This window comes from Entelurus aequoreus, linkage group LG08, assembly GCF_033978785.1.
Source record: "Entelurus aequoreus isolate RoL-2023_Sb linkage group LG08, RoL_Eaeq_v1.1, whole genome shotgun sequence".
Classification (NCBI taxonomy): domain Eukaryota; kingdom Metazoa; phylum Chordata; class Actinopteri; order Syngnathiformes; family Syngnathidae; genus Entelurus; species Entelurus aequoreus.
In genome coordinates this window covers 54,151,451-54,168,125 of record NC_084738.1, presented here as the reverse complement: position 1 = coordinate 54,168,125, position 16,675 = coordinate 54,151,451, and the positions used below count along the sequence as shown (strand labels likewise).

The 16,675-nt window shown below is 42.3% G+C and overlaps 1 protein-coding gene across 2 annotated transcripts in view; it reads left to right on the top strand.

Moving 5' to 3' along the window:
- st6galnac4 (ST6 (alpha-N-acetyl-neuraminyl-2,3-beta-galactosyl-1,3)-N-acetylgalactosaminide alpha-2,6-sialyltransferase 4) overlaps positions 1–16,675 on the top strand; it is a 47,295-nt gene that overhangs the window by 18,860 nt on the left and 11,760 nt on the right. For both annotated transcript variants that reach the window (XM_062056800.1, XM_062056801.1), the window contains 2 exons: positions 2,792–3,201; positions 9,098–9,205. In XM_062056800.1, coding sequence (XP_061912784.1) covers positions 2,792–3,201; positions 9,098–9,205 — 518 coding nt within the window. The remainder of the gene's footprint in view (positions 1–2,791; positions 3,202–9,097; positions 9,206–16,675) is intronic.

The window sequence follows — 16,675 nt, the reverse complement described above, 5'->3', positions numbered from 1 at the left end:
GCCATTTGACATAAATGGAGTGCTTACCCAAATAAACCAGAAAAAACTCTTAACCAAACTCACAACTGTCCATCGAGTGAGTCAAACTTTATATTGATCATGATACACACAGCACGTCATGCATGTTATTACAACTACAGTACATACACTGTCTGGCTAGCTGTGTACAAACAAAACATGAAATGTCGGCGAATACTTTACATCCATCCATCCATTTACTACCGCTTGTCCCTCTCTGGGGTGCCGGAGCCTATCACAGCTGCACTCAGGGGGAAGGCAGGGTACACCCTGGACAAGTCGCCACCTCATGGCAGGGCAACATAGATAGACAGACAACATTCACACTCACATTCACACACTAGGACAAATTTAGAGATAATGTAATATGGTTGTTCATGTTTTTCAGTCAGTACAGATTGGTATTTTGTGCATTAAAAACTCAAACGCGTTTCGCAATGCGACTTGAATGTGATTTTTTTCGTCAGCTTCAGCTGGATATTTCATCACAACATCCGGCTTAGGTTTCTATTTAAGACAACCAAATGTTTGGTGCATCACTCGTCAATATTGCGCAAATAAAAGGCTATATGTAATACATGAATACATATTTTGATTCAGAAGAAATTGCCATTGTTAAAGGCCTACTGAAATGAATTTTTTTAATTTAAACGGGGATAGCAGATCTATTCTATGTGTCATACTTGATCATTTCGCGATATTGCCATATTTTTGCTGAAAGGATTTAGTAGAGAACATCGATGATAAAGTTTGCAACTTTTGGTCGCTGATAAAAAAGCCTTGCCTGTACCGGAAGTAGCGTAACGTCAAAGGTTGAAAGGCTCCTCACATTTCCCCATTGTTTTCAATGCAGCGAGAGCGATTCGGACCGAGAAAGCGACAATTACCCCATTAATTTGAGCCAGGATGAAAGATTCGTGGATGAGGAACGTGAGAGTGAAGGACTAGAGTGCAGTGCAGGACGCATCTTTTTTCGCTCTGACCGTAACTTAGGTACAAGCTGGCTCATTGGATTCCACACTCTCTCCTTTTTCTATTGTGGATCACGGATTTGTATTTTAAACCACCTCGGATACTATATTCTCTTGAAAATGAGAGTCGACAACCCGAAATGGACATTCACAGTGACTTTTATCTCCACGACAATACATCGGCGAAACACTTTAGCTACGGAGCTAACGTTATAGCATCGGGCTTAACTGCATATAGAAATAAAAGAAATAAGCCCCTGACTGGAAGGATAGACAGAAAATCAACAATACTATTAAACCATGGACCTGTAAATACACGGTTAATGCTTTCCAGCCTGGCGAAGGTTAACAATGCTGTTGTTAATGACGCCATTGAAGCTAACTTAGCAACGGGACCTCACAGAGCTATGCTAAAAACATTAGCTATCCACCTACGCCAGCCAGCCCTCATCTGCTCATCAACACCCGTGCTCACCTGCGTTCCAGCGATGGAATTAACACATTATGCCTAATTTTGTTGTGATGCCCCGCTAGATGCATTAAACAATGTAACAAGGTTTTCCAAAATAAATCAACTCAATTTATGGAAAAAAATGCCAACATGGCACTGCCATATTTCTTATTGAAGTCACAAAGTGCATTATTTTTTTTAACATGCCTCAAAACAGCAGCTTGGAATTTGGAACATGCTCTCCCTGAAAGAGCATAAGGAGGTTGAGGTGGGCGGGGTTGGGGGGGCGGGGGGTGTATATTGTAGCGTAGCGTCCCGGAAGAGTTAGTGCTGCAAGGGGTTCACGGTATTTGTTCTGTTGTGTTTATGTTGTGTTACGGTGCGGATGTTCTCCCGAAATGTGTTTGTCATTCTTGTTTGGTGTGGGTTCACAGTGTGGCGCATATTTGTAACAGTGTTAAAGTTGTTTATACGGCCACCCTCAGTGTGACCTGTATGGCTGTTGACCAAGTATGCTTGCATTCACTTGTGTGTGTGAAAAGCCGTAGATATTATGTGATTGGGCCGGCACGCAAAGGCAGTGCCTTTAAGGTTTATTGGCGCTCTGTACTTCTCCCTACGTCCGTGTACCATTCCGCACAGCGGCGTTTTAAAAAGTCATCCATTTTACTTTTTGAAACCGATACCGATAATTTCCGATATCACATTTTAAAGCATTTATCGGCCGATAATATCGGCAGTCCGATATTATCGGACATCTCTAGTTAATACTGTAATACTCATTACACACCGGCTGTTTGATTTTCGTTAACAAATTGTTGAAATCGGCATGTAATGCTAATCAGTAGCATGTCAATAGCAAAGCTAATGTATATTAGCAACAGGCTTGCGCATTTTTGGAAAAGTGGAGCCTTACTTTATTGACTTTAGAGAGTTTGTGGAGTCAACCTCTGTGTTGGCATTGAAAATTGCAACATTACTGAGAGGTAGTTCGGCTGAGTCCGCTCTCAGTGCTGCTGGAGTGATCGCTAAAGTGCAAATAGTGTGATGTCACGCACAACCCAGGTAGAGCGCTAATCGCTAGCTATTCTAAATGCTAACATTAATATAATATTACTGTATAGTTATTTAGTCTTGCTTTTATTTTGAAAAAATTCACAACACCTTTGCAGTACCTCTGCCAATCATATAGGTGTCACAGACCCCCTGTTGAAGACCTCTGCATTCAACGATTCATCGAAGCAACAGAATATATATTGAAGGGTTTTTTTGTAATGATGTAATGGTTGCTGGTACACAAAGAAGTGAACAGCTGCATCATTGAAATCTGGGACTTTGTGTGTCTTTGCAGTTCTTGAACGTGCACTTCAACCAGTGTGCCTTAGTTTCCAGTTCCGGCCAGATGCTCGGAGCGGGCCTGGGCGCTGACATAGACAAAATCCAGTGCGTGATCCGCATGAACAACGCTCCCACCCTGGGCTACGAGAAGGACGTGGGCAGCCGGACCAGCGTGCGGGTGGTGTCCCACACCAGCGCCCCGCACCTGGTGAAGAACCAGCGCTACTACTTTGAAGAGGCGGCCAACACCACGTACGTGTTCTGGGGTCCGCAGAGGAACATGAGGACGGACGGGAAAGGTGGCGTCTTCAACGCTCTCCTGAGGATAGCCAAGAAGTATCCCGATGTCCGGATGTACGCCATGACGCAGGAAAGAGTGGAGCACTGCGACCAAATCTTTCAGAATGAAACCGGAAAGAACAGGTAGGAACATTTTGGCATGGACTACGGTGTTCTACATTACTAATAATATACAGGAGGCCCTTGGTCTCAAGGGCCTTAAGCAGAATTGTATTAATTACAACATTTTGTCACACTTTATTATTTATGTGAAACGATTAATACTTTTTGAATCAAACTTGAATTTCATTCTTGTGTAATAAAACAAATTAATGGGGAATTAATTGCACATTAATGCAGTGGGAGGAAGCCGGAGAACCCGGAGGGAACCCACGCAGTCACGTCCAGGGTGTACCCCGCCTTCCGCCAGATTGTAGCTGAGATAGGCTCCAGCACCCCCCGCGACCCCGAAGGGAATAAGCGGTAGAAATGGATGGATGGATTAATGCAGTGTTTCTTAACCATTGTTGGGCCGTGAGCACCCTCTCGAGAGCCACCAAAAACATGTGTGGTCCGTATGGTAATTAGTTGCAATACACATTTCCACCACTTGTGGCAGCAATGGCATTCTCAAGAATAAGTCTGGTCCTCAACTCAGAGAAGTTTAAAAAGCGCAAAAATTATGACTAAAGATGTGAAGCTGTATTTTTCCAACTTGAATTTAATCGACAGTTTAGTAAACAAAACATTTATTGATATTTATTAATCATTTAGTTTATTTATTTTAGAACAATATAGTTGTATGTACATTTAGCTTTCATCAGTTAATTATTAGTCCCTTCTTATGCAGTATATTTGATTATTACTTATTTTTTGTAATCAGCCTGACATGAGACTTCATAAAAATCTTTGCGATTAACACATGCTTTGTGGCTGGAATGAGGATCAGCATCTCCAAATCTGAGGCCATGATTCTCAGCAGGAAACCGATGGATTGTACAGTCCAGGTAGAGGACGAGACTCTGTCCCAGGTGGAGGAGTTTAAGTATCTTGGGGTCTTGTTCACGAGTGAGAGAAAGATGGAGAAGGAAATCAGCCGGAGAATCGGAGCAGCTGGGGCAGTATTGCAGTCTCTCTGCCGCACTGTTGTGACGAAACGAGAGCTGAGCCAGAAGGCAAAGCTCTCTGTCTACTGAGCTATCTACATTCCTACTCTCACCTATGGTCATGACCGAAAGAATAAGATCGCAGATACAAGCGGCCAAAATGAGTTTCCTCAGAAGGGTGGCTGGCATCTCCCTTAGAGATAGGGTGAGAAGTTCAGTCACCCAAGAGAGACTCGGAGTAGAGCCGCTGCTCCTTCGCTTGGAAAGGAGCCAGCTTAGGTGGTTCGGGCATCTCGTGCGGATGCCTCACGAGCGTCTCCCTGGGGAGGTCCTCGTTACACGTCTAACTGGGAGGAGACCACGCGGCAGGCCAAGGACCAGATGGGGGGATTACATCTCCTCTCTGGCCTGGGAACGCTTCGGGATTCCCCAGGAGGAAGTCGCTAATGTTGCTCTGGAGAGAGAAGTATGGTGGTCTCTGCTGGAGCTGTTGTCCCCGCGACCCGATTCCGGATAAGCGGTTGAAGATGGATGGATGGATGGATATGCTTTCATATCAATTGACGAAGTTGTTACCCTGTTATAAAAACATTGCTAGCTAGCCGCTAACATCTGTCTGCAGTGTTTTAGTCACTTCTAAATTGCTAATCTTGGCCTCCAAATGAAGTAAGTTTCTTACAAGTATCAAACCTGCAGGACGAGGAATAGCTAAACATGATTCACTACACACCGTAGGAGGATACAATAGCTAACCGCTAACAGCAAGCTAGCGCTCCTGGATGTAAACAAATGGGTGGATCTGTAGAAATATCGACTGTAACAATACCAAGTACAAGAGCCTCATATAGTCGATAGTACAATGTATACATCGATATTTTTTATTGTCACAAAATATGTTGTCTTTTTTTATTTATAAACTCAGGAAATACTTCCCTGGAGACAGTAAAACTTTTATTTTGACAAATGTATGATCCTGTAACTACTTGTTATTGGATTCATACCCAAATGTATAGTATGACTCAAAACCTAGGTGAAGTATCCAAACAACAGAAGAATAAGTGATTATTACATTTGAACAGCAGTGTAGATAGAACACGTTAAAACAGAAAGTAAGCTGATAGTAACAGTAAATGAGCAAGTAGTTTGGTAATCCATTTTCTACCGCTTCTCCCTCATAATTTTGACATAATAATAGAATGAGAAATGACACAATATGTTACTGCATATGTAATAAAGTGACGTACTTCTTATAATGCTCAACTCAAACTTTTAATGAAGCCCAGCACACTGATACAACATACAGAGCTGTTAGCTCTACTGCTGTCAAAACACTGCTGGTCCCGTTGCCTAGGACCCTGCCTGAACCCCTAGTGGTGGTCACGGTGCTGCCTGAACAAAAAGGCACATTAACATTACAACATTCCCTCCACCCATAGTCCAGGCAATTATTCATACTCCCCTCTTAGTGTAATACACAACCCCCAGAAATCACTGAGTCTGTATGAGAACATAGTCCTTAAGATATGATGGAGGTTTCCTTTGGCGAGCGGTGTCCCTGACTCCCACTTCTGCATCCTGTGCTTGATCACCTGGTTCCTGCTCATCTGGTTCCTGATCAACTAGTTCCTGATCAACTGCTCCTGGTGGTGCTGAATGGAAATCCTCTGGAAAACTGTCCTCTGATGTGTCACGAAGAGTTTCCTTCTGATCATAACGTGGACGGATCTGATCCTGATGTCTTTTCACCAGCTTGCCATCTTGAGTTTTTGCTGTCCAAGACACTGGACCAGTCCTCTCCACGAGTCTCGCCTGGATCCATTTCTGGCCCGCATATCCTCGTATGTATACGGCCTCACAGTCTGTGAACACTCGGTCCCTGGCCCTTTTGTCATGGTTCTGTTTTTGTTTTGCCTTGTTTGAGCCCACTTTGTCTGACAGTGCTGGCCGGACCATGTCCAGCTGCGTTCGCAATCTCCTGTTCATTAGCAGCTCCGCAGGCGTAATGCCGGTTGTAGTCTGAGGGGTTGATCTGTATTTAAACAGGAACCTAGACACCTTTGTTTCCACACTTCCCTCCCCCATCTTCTTGATGGCTTCCTTGAAGACCCGTACAGCGAGCTCCGCACAGCCATTTGAGGACGGATGATATGGGGCTGTTGTCACATGTTTTACGCCATTTTTTCTGAGGAAATTTTCAAACTCTGCACTGACCAGACTTGGCCCATTGTCTGTAACCAGACTTGCTGGGATGCCATGAGTGGCAAATATGCTTCTCAATTTCTCAATAGTTATTGAGGAGGTTATGGACTGCATTGGGATGATTTCCATCCATTTGGAGTAAGCATCGATGACAATCAAAAACATTTTTCCCAGAATGGGCCTGCAAAAATCCAAATGTAGTCTCATCCATGGCTGATTTGGCCACTCCCAGGGATGCAGCGGCGCGGCCGGAGGTGTGGCCTGGTTAGCTTGACATGTATGACATCTGCGCACTGCTGCCTTCAACTCCTCACCCATGTTGGGCCACCACACGTAACTCCGGGCTAGGGATTTCATCCTTGAGACCCCTGGATGAGCTGCATGTAGCTCTTCCGTCATTACCTGCCGACCCCGAGGTGGTATTACCACCCTTGTCCCCCACAGAAGGCAGCCATCCTCCACACTCAGCTCATGCTGTCTTTTCATATACGACTTCACTCGTGGATCAGCACATACCTTGGGCCAGGAACCATGTAACAGCCATTGTTGCACTCTGGACAATATTGGATCTCGTCTGGTCCAGTCCCGGATCTGCTTGGCTTGCAATGGTGTGCCATTCATGTGTTCCATCAGCATTATTACCTCTTCCTCGCGTGGTGTACTGCTGGGCATGACTGGCAATGGGAGTCGGCTTAAGGCATCAGCGTTCCCATGTTTCGAGCCTTCCTTGTATTCTAAGGTGGCTGCCAAAAGCAAGGCCCACCTCTGCATTCTGGCTGCCGCCAACTGTGGAATGCTTTTGCTCTCACCCAAAAGACCCAGCAGCGGTTTGTGATCTGTGACGATGGTGCAATGCTTGCCGAAAAGGTATTGATGACATTTTTTTAGGCCAAACATGATGGCTAGTGCCTCCTTTTCCAATTGAGAGTAACCCCTCTCAGCCACTGTTAGTAAACGGGACATGTATCCAATGGGCTTCTCTACCGGGCTGGCACAAATCCCGCAACACTGCATATACTTTGGCGCCACACGAACTCAGGAAAATTGCCTTCTGTTGTCCTTCGTCTGTGATTTTGTTAGCCACGTAGTAAAAATCCAGTCGTTCAGCATACTGTTGCCAATCATCCGTAGCTTGGTCAAACTCCGTTAAATTTCCAAACAACGCCATTGAAATCTTGATTTATCCTCGTCGCCAATGTAATAAAGTGACGTACTTCTTATAATGCTCAACTCGAACTTTTAATGAAGCCCAGCACACTGATACAACATACACAGCTGTTAGCTCTACTGCTGTCAAAACACTGCTGGTCCCGTTGCCTAGGACCCTGCCTGAACCCCTAGTGGTGGTCACGGTGCTGCCTGAACAAAAAGGCACATTAACATTACAACAGCATATGTCAGGAGACAAATTAAGAGCCTTTGTTTACTTACTTACTACTAAAAGACAAGTTGTCTAGAACAGTGGTCCCCAACCACCGGGCCGCACAAGAAATAAAAAAATAAAAAATAAAAAAAATAATATACACTACCGTTCAAAAGTTTGGGGTCACCCAAACAATTTTGTGGAATAGCCTTCATTTCTAAGAACAAGAACAGACTGTCGAGTTTCAGATGAAAGTTCTCTTTTTCTGGCCATTTTGAGCGTTTAATTGACCCCACAAATGTGATGCTCCAGAAACTCAATCTGCTCACAGGAAGGTCAGTTTTGTAGCTTCTGTAACGAGCTAAACTGTTTTCAGATGTGTTAAAAATGATTGCACAAGGGTTTTCTAATCATCAATTAGCCTTCTGAGCCAACGAGCAAACGCATTGTACCATTAGAACACTGGAGTGATAGTTGCTGGAAATGGGCCTCTATACACATATGTAGATATTGCACCAAAAACCAGACATTTGCAGCTAGAATAGTCATTTACCACATTAGCAATGTATAAAGTGTATTTCTTTAAAGTTAAGACTAGTTTAAAGTTATCTTCATTGAAAAGTACAGTGCTTTTCCCTAAAAAATAAGGACATTTCAATGTGACCCCAAACTTTTGAACGGTAGTGTATATATATATTTTTTTTAAATTAAATCAACATAAAAACACAGTATATACATTATATATCAATATAGACCAATACAGTCTGCAGGGATACAGTCCGTAAGCACACATGATTGTATTTCTTTATAAAAAAACAAAAAAAACAATTGTCCCCCGGTCCGTGGGACAAATTTTCAAGCGTTGACCGGTCCGCAGCTACAAAAAGGTTGGGGACCACTGGTCTAGAATGTTCACTATTTTATATCATGACAAAATTGTTCTTTGATTGCAAAAAGAAACATATGTTTAAAACCATTTTTTGTTAAAATAAAGCCAATAATGAATTTTTTTGTAGACCCCTTTATTTTGAAAAGTATTGAAAAATGCTTAAATACATGTTGGTACCGGTACCAAAATACTGGTATTGGGATAACACTATTGTAACATCATTAAAACTAGTGAGAATATAAAAATATATAAAAATATTAAATACATACAGTATTAACAAAAATATTCCCCTAACACTCTTAAGAAGCCAGAACATTATTTAATGTTTCTTCTGCCAAGAAAATGTATTTATTGTTTTGGTTTATTTACTTGATTTATTCAAATAAATACAAACTTGGTTTAAAGATTGTTTCTATGTTTATAGGTACTTTTTGAGCACATTCAACAATATCGTGGTAATATTGCTGGCGTGTCCCTGCTCAGGTTGAAGTCGGGAGCGTATCTCAGCACGGGATTCTTCACGATGATTCTCGCTATGGAAATGTGCGACAGCATCCGCGTGTACGGCATGATCAACACCGACTTCTGCAGGTGAGTCCACAACAGTACACCATTACATCCTGGTATAGTTACTAGAAGTGAAGCGATTTTTGTGGTGTCTGCAAATTCAGTGTTCCCTTACTACGGTCTGTGTGGATTATTTTAAAGTGTAGTTTGAGATTTGAGTACTATGTCAAAATGATGGAGGTTTTAGAGTATATGACGTGTTTTAAGAGCAAAGAAAGTTGTTACGTTCTGATGCGGGTGTTGTAGGTCCCCAGGTTGCAGAGACGGCAGGCGAAGTGCGGGTATAAATGTATTGAGTAACAAAAACAAAAAAAGTGCAACAGGAAAGTGCACAGGAAGCGTAGGGAACGGGGCTGGACGATTATGGCAAAAATAATAATCACAATTATTTTCATTGATATTGTAATTAAGCAAGCACCTCCAAGTGCAGTAAGCACCTCCAAGTCCGAGTCCATGGTTCTCTCCCGGAAAAGGGTGGAGTGCCATCTCCGGGTTAGGGAGGAGATCTTGCCCCAAGTGGAGGAGTTCAAGTACCTCAGAGTCTTGTTCACGAGTGAGGGAAGAGTGGATCGTGAGATCGACAGGCGGATCGGTGTGGCGTCATCAGTAATGATGACGCTGTATCGATCCGTTGTGGGGAAGAAGGAGCTGAGCCGTAAGGCAAAGCTCTCAATTTACCGGTCGATCTACGTTCCCATCCTCACCTATGGTCATGAGCTTTGGGTTATGACCGTAAGGACAAGATCACGGGTACAAGCGGCCGAAATGAGTTTCCTCCGCCGGGTGGCGGGGCTCTCCCTTAGAGATAGGGTAAGAAGCTCTGTCATCCGGGGGGAGCTCAAAGTAAAGTCGCTGCTCCTCCACATCGAGAGGAGCCAGATGAGGTGGTTCGGGCATCTGGTCAGGATGCCACCCGAACGCCTCCCTAGGGAGGTGTTTCGGGCACGTCCAATTGATAGGAGGCCACGGGGAAGACCCAGGACACGTTGGGAAGACTATCTCTCCCGGCTGGCCTGGGAATGCCTCGGGATCCCCCGGGAGGAGCTGGACCAAGTGGCTGGGGAGAGGGAAGTCTGGGCTTCCCTGCTTAGGCTGCTGCCCCCGCGACCCGACCTCGGATAAGCGGAAGAAGATGGATGGATGGATGGATTGTAATTAAGATTAATTACACAATTATTCATTAATTTGAAAACAAGTATTTATTGTACCACAAAAACTCAACCTTAAATAAAGGGATATAAATTAGCAACGAATAATAGTTATAACAAAAAATAAAACAGTAGCAATATAAAAAACTGAAAAAATCAGTTTTTAACCTGATAATTGTGTTTAGTTCCATTTTGTATCTTTTACTATAGACTGTGTGCTTTTTGTGTCAAATACAATTTTATAAAATGTTTGTTAATGCAAAATCTCTCACATTTATTGGTGCAATACATCTTTGGACAATTTTGACCAGTATTTTAGGTCAAAGTGTAATATTTGTGTAAATGTATCAATACATGCTTTAAGTTCATTATGCTTGTGTAAGGTAATTTTTGGAAACCTTTCATTTGTTAGCGCAATCAGACCGGATGTGGTGCATTATTGTGAAGGAGGGAAGTGTGCTGCTGTTCTCAGCTTGACGTGTGGAGGCGACTTGAGGCTGTTTAAAGAAAAAAGAGAGAGACAGACTCCCAAGTTGCGACTGAGGAGCTGTTTGTAAGTTTATCTTACATCGATGATGTCGTTCACAACAACACAAGTAGATAAGATGTGTTGCGAGTGTATGATTGTTTGTACATTAATATTACATCCATAATGTCGTTCACAACAACACAACAGATGAGATGTGTTGTGTGTGTATGATTGTTTGTACATTGATGTTACATCCATGATGTCGTTCACAACAACACAACAGATGAGATGTGTTGTGTGTGTATGATTGTTTGTACATTGATGTTACATCCATGATGTCGTTCACAACAACACAACAGATGAGATGTGTTGTGTGTGTATGATTGTTTGTACATTGATGTTACATCCATGATGTCGTTCACAACAACACAACAGATGAGATGTGTTGTGTGTGATTGTTTGTACATTGATGTTACATCCATGATGTCGTTCACAACAACACAAGCAGACGAGATTTGTTGCGGGTGTATGGATTGTTCTTGTTAGCTTAAGCTTCCTAGTTTAAGCCATACTTGCCAACTCTCCCGAATTTTCCGGGAGACTCCCGAATTTCAGTGCCTCTCCCAAAAATCTCCCGGGACAAGCAAATCCCGATTTCCAGCCGGACAACAAGGCACGCCCCCTCCAGGTCCTTGCGGACCTGAGTGAGGACAGCCCGTCGTCACGTCCGCTTTTCGTCCATATAAACAGCGTGCCGGCCCAGTCACGTTATCTACGGCTTTTGGAGAGTGCACAACTGCACACACAACAAGAAGGAGACGAAGAAGAAGAACGAAGAAGAGACAGTCATGGTGACGACGAGTAAGAAGAAGAAGCACGCTTGCAAGTCATCAGAGAGGGTATTGAGCATGTTTAGAAAGATAGTGACAGAGAATAGAACGAGGATGGACAATTCAACCCTAAACTCACTCCTTTCCTGCAAATTAAATTTCACAGATGCTGCCCATACCTATGCTCCTTCAAAGGCTGTGCTACTGGCTGGAAAGCATTGCACTTTCAAATACAACAACATACACACACATGTGTTATGTGTGTGTGTGTATGTATATATATATATATATATATACATATATATATATATAAGAAATACTTGAATTTCAGTGAATTCTAGCTATAAATATACTCCTCCCCCTTAACCCCGCCTACCTCAACAACCCCCCACCCCCAACCTCCCGAATTCTGAGGTCTCAAGGTTGGCAAGTATGGTTTAATCACTGTTTCAAGTGCCCGTCTCGACATTGTTAGTGAAGTGAAATGAATTATATTTATATAGCGCTTTTTTTTTTTTTTGTTAGGGCGGGGGCGGCTGCATGTTTCGGGGATGAATGAGCGTTATTTTCACATTATTTTACACATTATTTTCTCAAACAAATGTTCCTTCTCCTCATAATGACAAAATGTCACCCACATTTATGTCAATTTCCTTGATATACTGCGATTAACAGAGGTTTTCGTCATATTGGCAAATTCTGTGACTCTGTCTGCTGTTGCGGCAATGCTGAAATCATATGCTTTATTTTTTGGTTGTTGTTAGCCATACTAGACCTGTGTCAAATAAGTGATAAGATCCCACATTTCTAGTAAACATAGGGGTGTAACGGTACACAAAAATTTCGGTTCGGTACGTACCTCGGTTTAGAGGTCACGGTTCGGTTCATTTTCAGTACAGTAAAAAAAATATATATATATATACATTTTTTGGTTATTTATTTACCAAATTTGTAAACAATGGTTTTATCCTTTTAACATTGGGAACACTATTATAATTCTGCCCAAAAATAGAAATAGCTCTGTGTGTGATGGATGTGAGCCACCACTAGGCTGATCAGTGCAACAGCAGGCAGTCATGAACGCTAAGCATAACAATAACATACATTTACACACAGGGTCGATTGCCAGGGTTAATGGGGTCAACATATATGAAATAAAAACTAAATAAGATAAGGCTCAGAATGGTTTCTTAAAGGCCTACTGAAATGAATTTTTTTTTATTTAAACGGGGATAGCAGATCTATTCTATGTGTCATACTTGATCATTTCGCGATATTGCCATATTTTTGCTGAAAGGATTTAGTATAGAACAACGACGATAAAGATTGCAACTTTTGGTATCTGATAAAAAAAAGGCTTGCACCTACCGGAAGTAGCGTGACGTAGTCAGTTGAACATATACGCAAAGTTCCCTATTGTTTACAATGATGGCCGCATGAAGTGAGAGAGATTCGGACCGAGAAAGCGACAATTTCCCCATTAATTTGAGCGAGGATGAAAGATTTGTGGATGAGTAAAGTGCAAGTGAAGGACTAGTGGGGAGTTGAAGCTATTCAGATAGGGAAGATGCTGTGAGAGCCGGGGGTGACCTGATATTCAGCTGGGAATGACTACAACAGTAAATAAACACAAGACATATATATACTCTATTAGCCACAACACAACCAGGCTTATATTTAATATGCCACAAATTAATCCTGCATAAAAACACCTGCGTGTTTGTTATGCTAGCTCCTAGCTCCTCTGCTAGCTCCTAGCTCCATAGAACACGCCAATACAATTCAAACACCTGATCAACACACACAATCACTCAGCCCAAAAGACCGTTTACCTAACCCAAGGTTCATAAAGCTTATATATTTTTAAAAAGTTACGTACGTGACGCGCACATACGGTCAAGTTATCGAATGTTTAGCAGCCAAGGCTGCATACTCACGGTACCTGATATTCAGCTGGGAATGACTACAACAGTAAATAAACACAAGACATATATATACTCTATTAGCCACAACACAACCAGGCTTATATTTAATATGCCACAAATTAATCCTGCATAATAACACCTGCGTGTTTGTTATGCTAGCTCCTAGCTCCTCTGCTAGCTCCTAGCTCCATAGAACACGCCAATACAATTCAAACACCCGATCAACACACACAATCACTCAGCCCAAAAGACCGTTCACCTAACCCAAGGTTCATAAAGCTTATATATTTTTAAAAAGTTACGTACGTGACGCGCACTTACGGTACGGTACGTGTTATGCTAGCTCCTAGCTCCTCTGCTAGCTCCTAGCTCCATAGAACACGCCAATACAATTCAAACACATGATCAACACACACAATCACTCAGCCCAAAAGACCGTTCACCTAACCCAAGGTTCATAAAGCTTATATATTTTAAAAAAGTTACGTACATACGCAAAAAAAAGCCAAAGCTGCATACTCACAGTAGCACGTCTGCGTCTTTGTCATCCAAATCAAAGTAATCCTGGTAAGAGTCTGTGTTGTCCCAGTTCTCTACAGGCGTCTGTGTATCCAAATCAAAAGTCCTCCTGGTTAGAGTCTCTGTTATCCGAGTTCTTCCATCTTGACTGCATCTTTCGGGAATGTAAACAAAGAAGCGCCGGCTGTGTACTGTTGTGGCTGACTACGTTCGAAAAATACGTCCATTTCGCACCGACAACTTTCTTCTTTGCTTGCTTGGCTTCCTTCTCCATAATGCAATGAACATGATTGAAACAGATTCACGAACACAGATGTCCAGAATACTGTGGAATTATGAAATGAAAACAGAGCTTTTTCGTACCGGCTTCAATGTGGAAGGCATACCCGTGTTCGTCGGGCTACGTCACGCGCATACGTCATCCTCAGAGGCGTTTCGAACCGGAAGTTTAGCGGCAAATTTAAAATGTCACTTTATAAGTTAACCCGGCCGTATTGGCATGTGTTATAATGTTAAGATTTCATCATTGATATATAAACTATCAGACTGCGTGGTCGGTAGTAGTGGGTTTCAGTAGGCCTTTAAAGGCCTACTGAAATGAATTTTTTTTATTTAAACGGGGATAGCAGATCTATTCTATGTGTCATACTTGATCATTTCGCGATATTGCCATATTTTTGCTGAAAGGATTTAGTATAGAACAACGACGATAAAGATTGCAACTTTTGGTATCTGATAAAAAAAAGGCTTGCACCTACCGGAAGTAGCGTGACGTAGTCAGTTGAACATATACGCAAAGTTCCCTATTGTTTACAATGATGGCCGCATGAAGTGAGAGAGATTCGGACCGAGAAAGCGACAATTTCCCCATTAATTTGAGCGAGGATGAAAGATTTGTGGATGAGTAAAGTGCAAGTGAAGGACTAGTGGGGAGTTGAAGCTATTCAGATAGGGAAGATGCTGTGAGAGCCGGGGGTGACCTGATATTCAGCTGGGAATGACTACAACAGTAAATAAACACAAGACATATATATACTCTATTAGCCACAACACAACCAGGCTTATATTTAATATGCCACAAATTAATCCTGCATAAAAACACCTGCGTGTTTGTTATGCTAGCTCCTAGCTCCTCTGCTAGCTCCTAGCTCCATAGAACACGCCAATACAATTCAAACACCTGATCAACACACACAATCACTCAGCCCAAAAGACCGTTTACCTAACCCAAGGTTCATAAAGCTTATATATTTTTAAAAAGTTACGTACGTGACGCGCACATACGGTCAAGTTATCGAATGTTTAGCAGCCAAGGCTGCATACTCACGGTACCTGATATTCAGCTGGGAATGACTACAACAGTAAATAAACACAAGACATATATATACTCTATTAGCCACAACACAACCAGGCTTATATTTAATATGCCACAAATTAATCCTGCATAATAACACCTGCGTGTTTGTTATGCTAGCTCCTAGCTCCTCTGCTAGCTCCTAGCTCCATAGAACACGCCAATACAATTCAAACACCCGATCAACACACACAATCACTCAGCCCAAAAGACCGTTCACCTAACCCAAGGTTCATAAAGCTTATATATTTTTAAAAAGTTACGTACGTGACGCGCACTTACGGTACGGTACGTGTTATGCTAGCTCCTAGCTCCTCTGCTAGCTCCTAGCTCCATAGAACACGCCAATACAATTCAAACACATGATCAACACACACAATCACTCAGCCCAAAAGACCGTTCACCTAACCCAAGGTTCATAAAGCTTATATATTTTAAAAAAGTTACGTACATACGCAAAAAAAAGCCAAAGCTGCATACTCACAGTAGCACGTCTGCGTCTTTGTCATCCAAATCAAAGTAATCCTGGTAAGAGTCTGTGTTGTCCCAGTTCTCTACAGGCGTCTGTGTATCCAAATCAAAAGTCCTCCTGGTTAGAGTCTCTGTTATCCGAGTTCTTCCATCTTGACTGCATCTTTCGGGAATGTAAACAAAGAAGCGCCGGCTGTGTACTGTTGTGGCTGACTACGTTCGAAAAATACGTCCATTTCGCACCGACAACTTTCTTCTTTGCTTGCTTGGCTTCCTTCTCCATAATGCAATGAACATGATTGAAACAGATTCACGAACACAGATGTCCAGAATACTGTGGAATTATGAAATGAAAACAGAGCTTTTTCATATCGGCTTCAATGTGGAAGGCATACCCGTGTTCGTCGGGCTACGTCACGCGCATACGTCATCCTCAGAGGCGTTTCGAACCGGAAGTTTAGCGGCAAATTTAAAATGTCACTTTATAAGTTAACCCGGCCGTATTGGCATGTGTTATAATGTTAAGATTTCATCATTGATATATAAACTATCAGACTGCGTGGTCGGTAGTAGTGGGTTTCAGTAGGCCTTTAACAAAACCTTTCTACATATAAAGTGCTTTTTTTGATTGATTGATTGAGACTTTTATTAGTAGATTGCACAGTACAGTACATATTTCGTACAATTGACCACTAAATGGTAACACCCGAATAAGTTGTTTAACTTGTCCACGTTAATCAACATTAAACTGCCTCAAGTTGTTGCTCAGATTAAATAA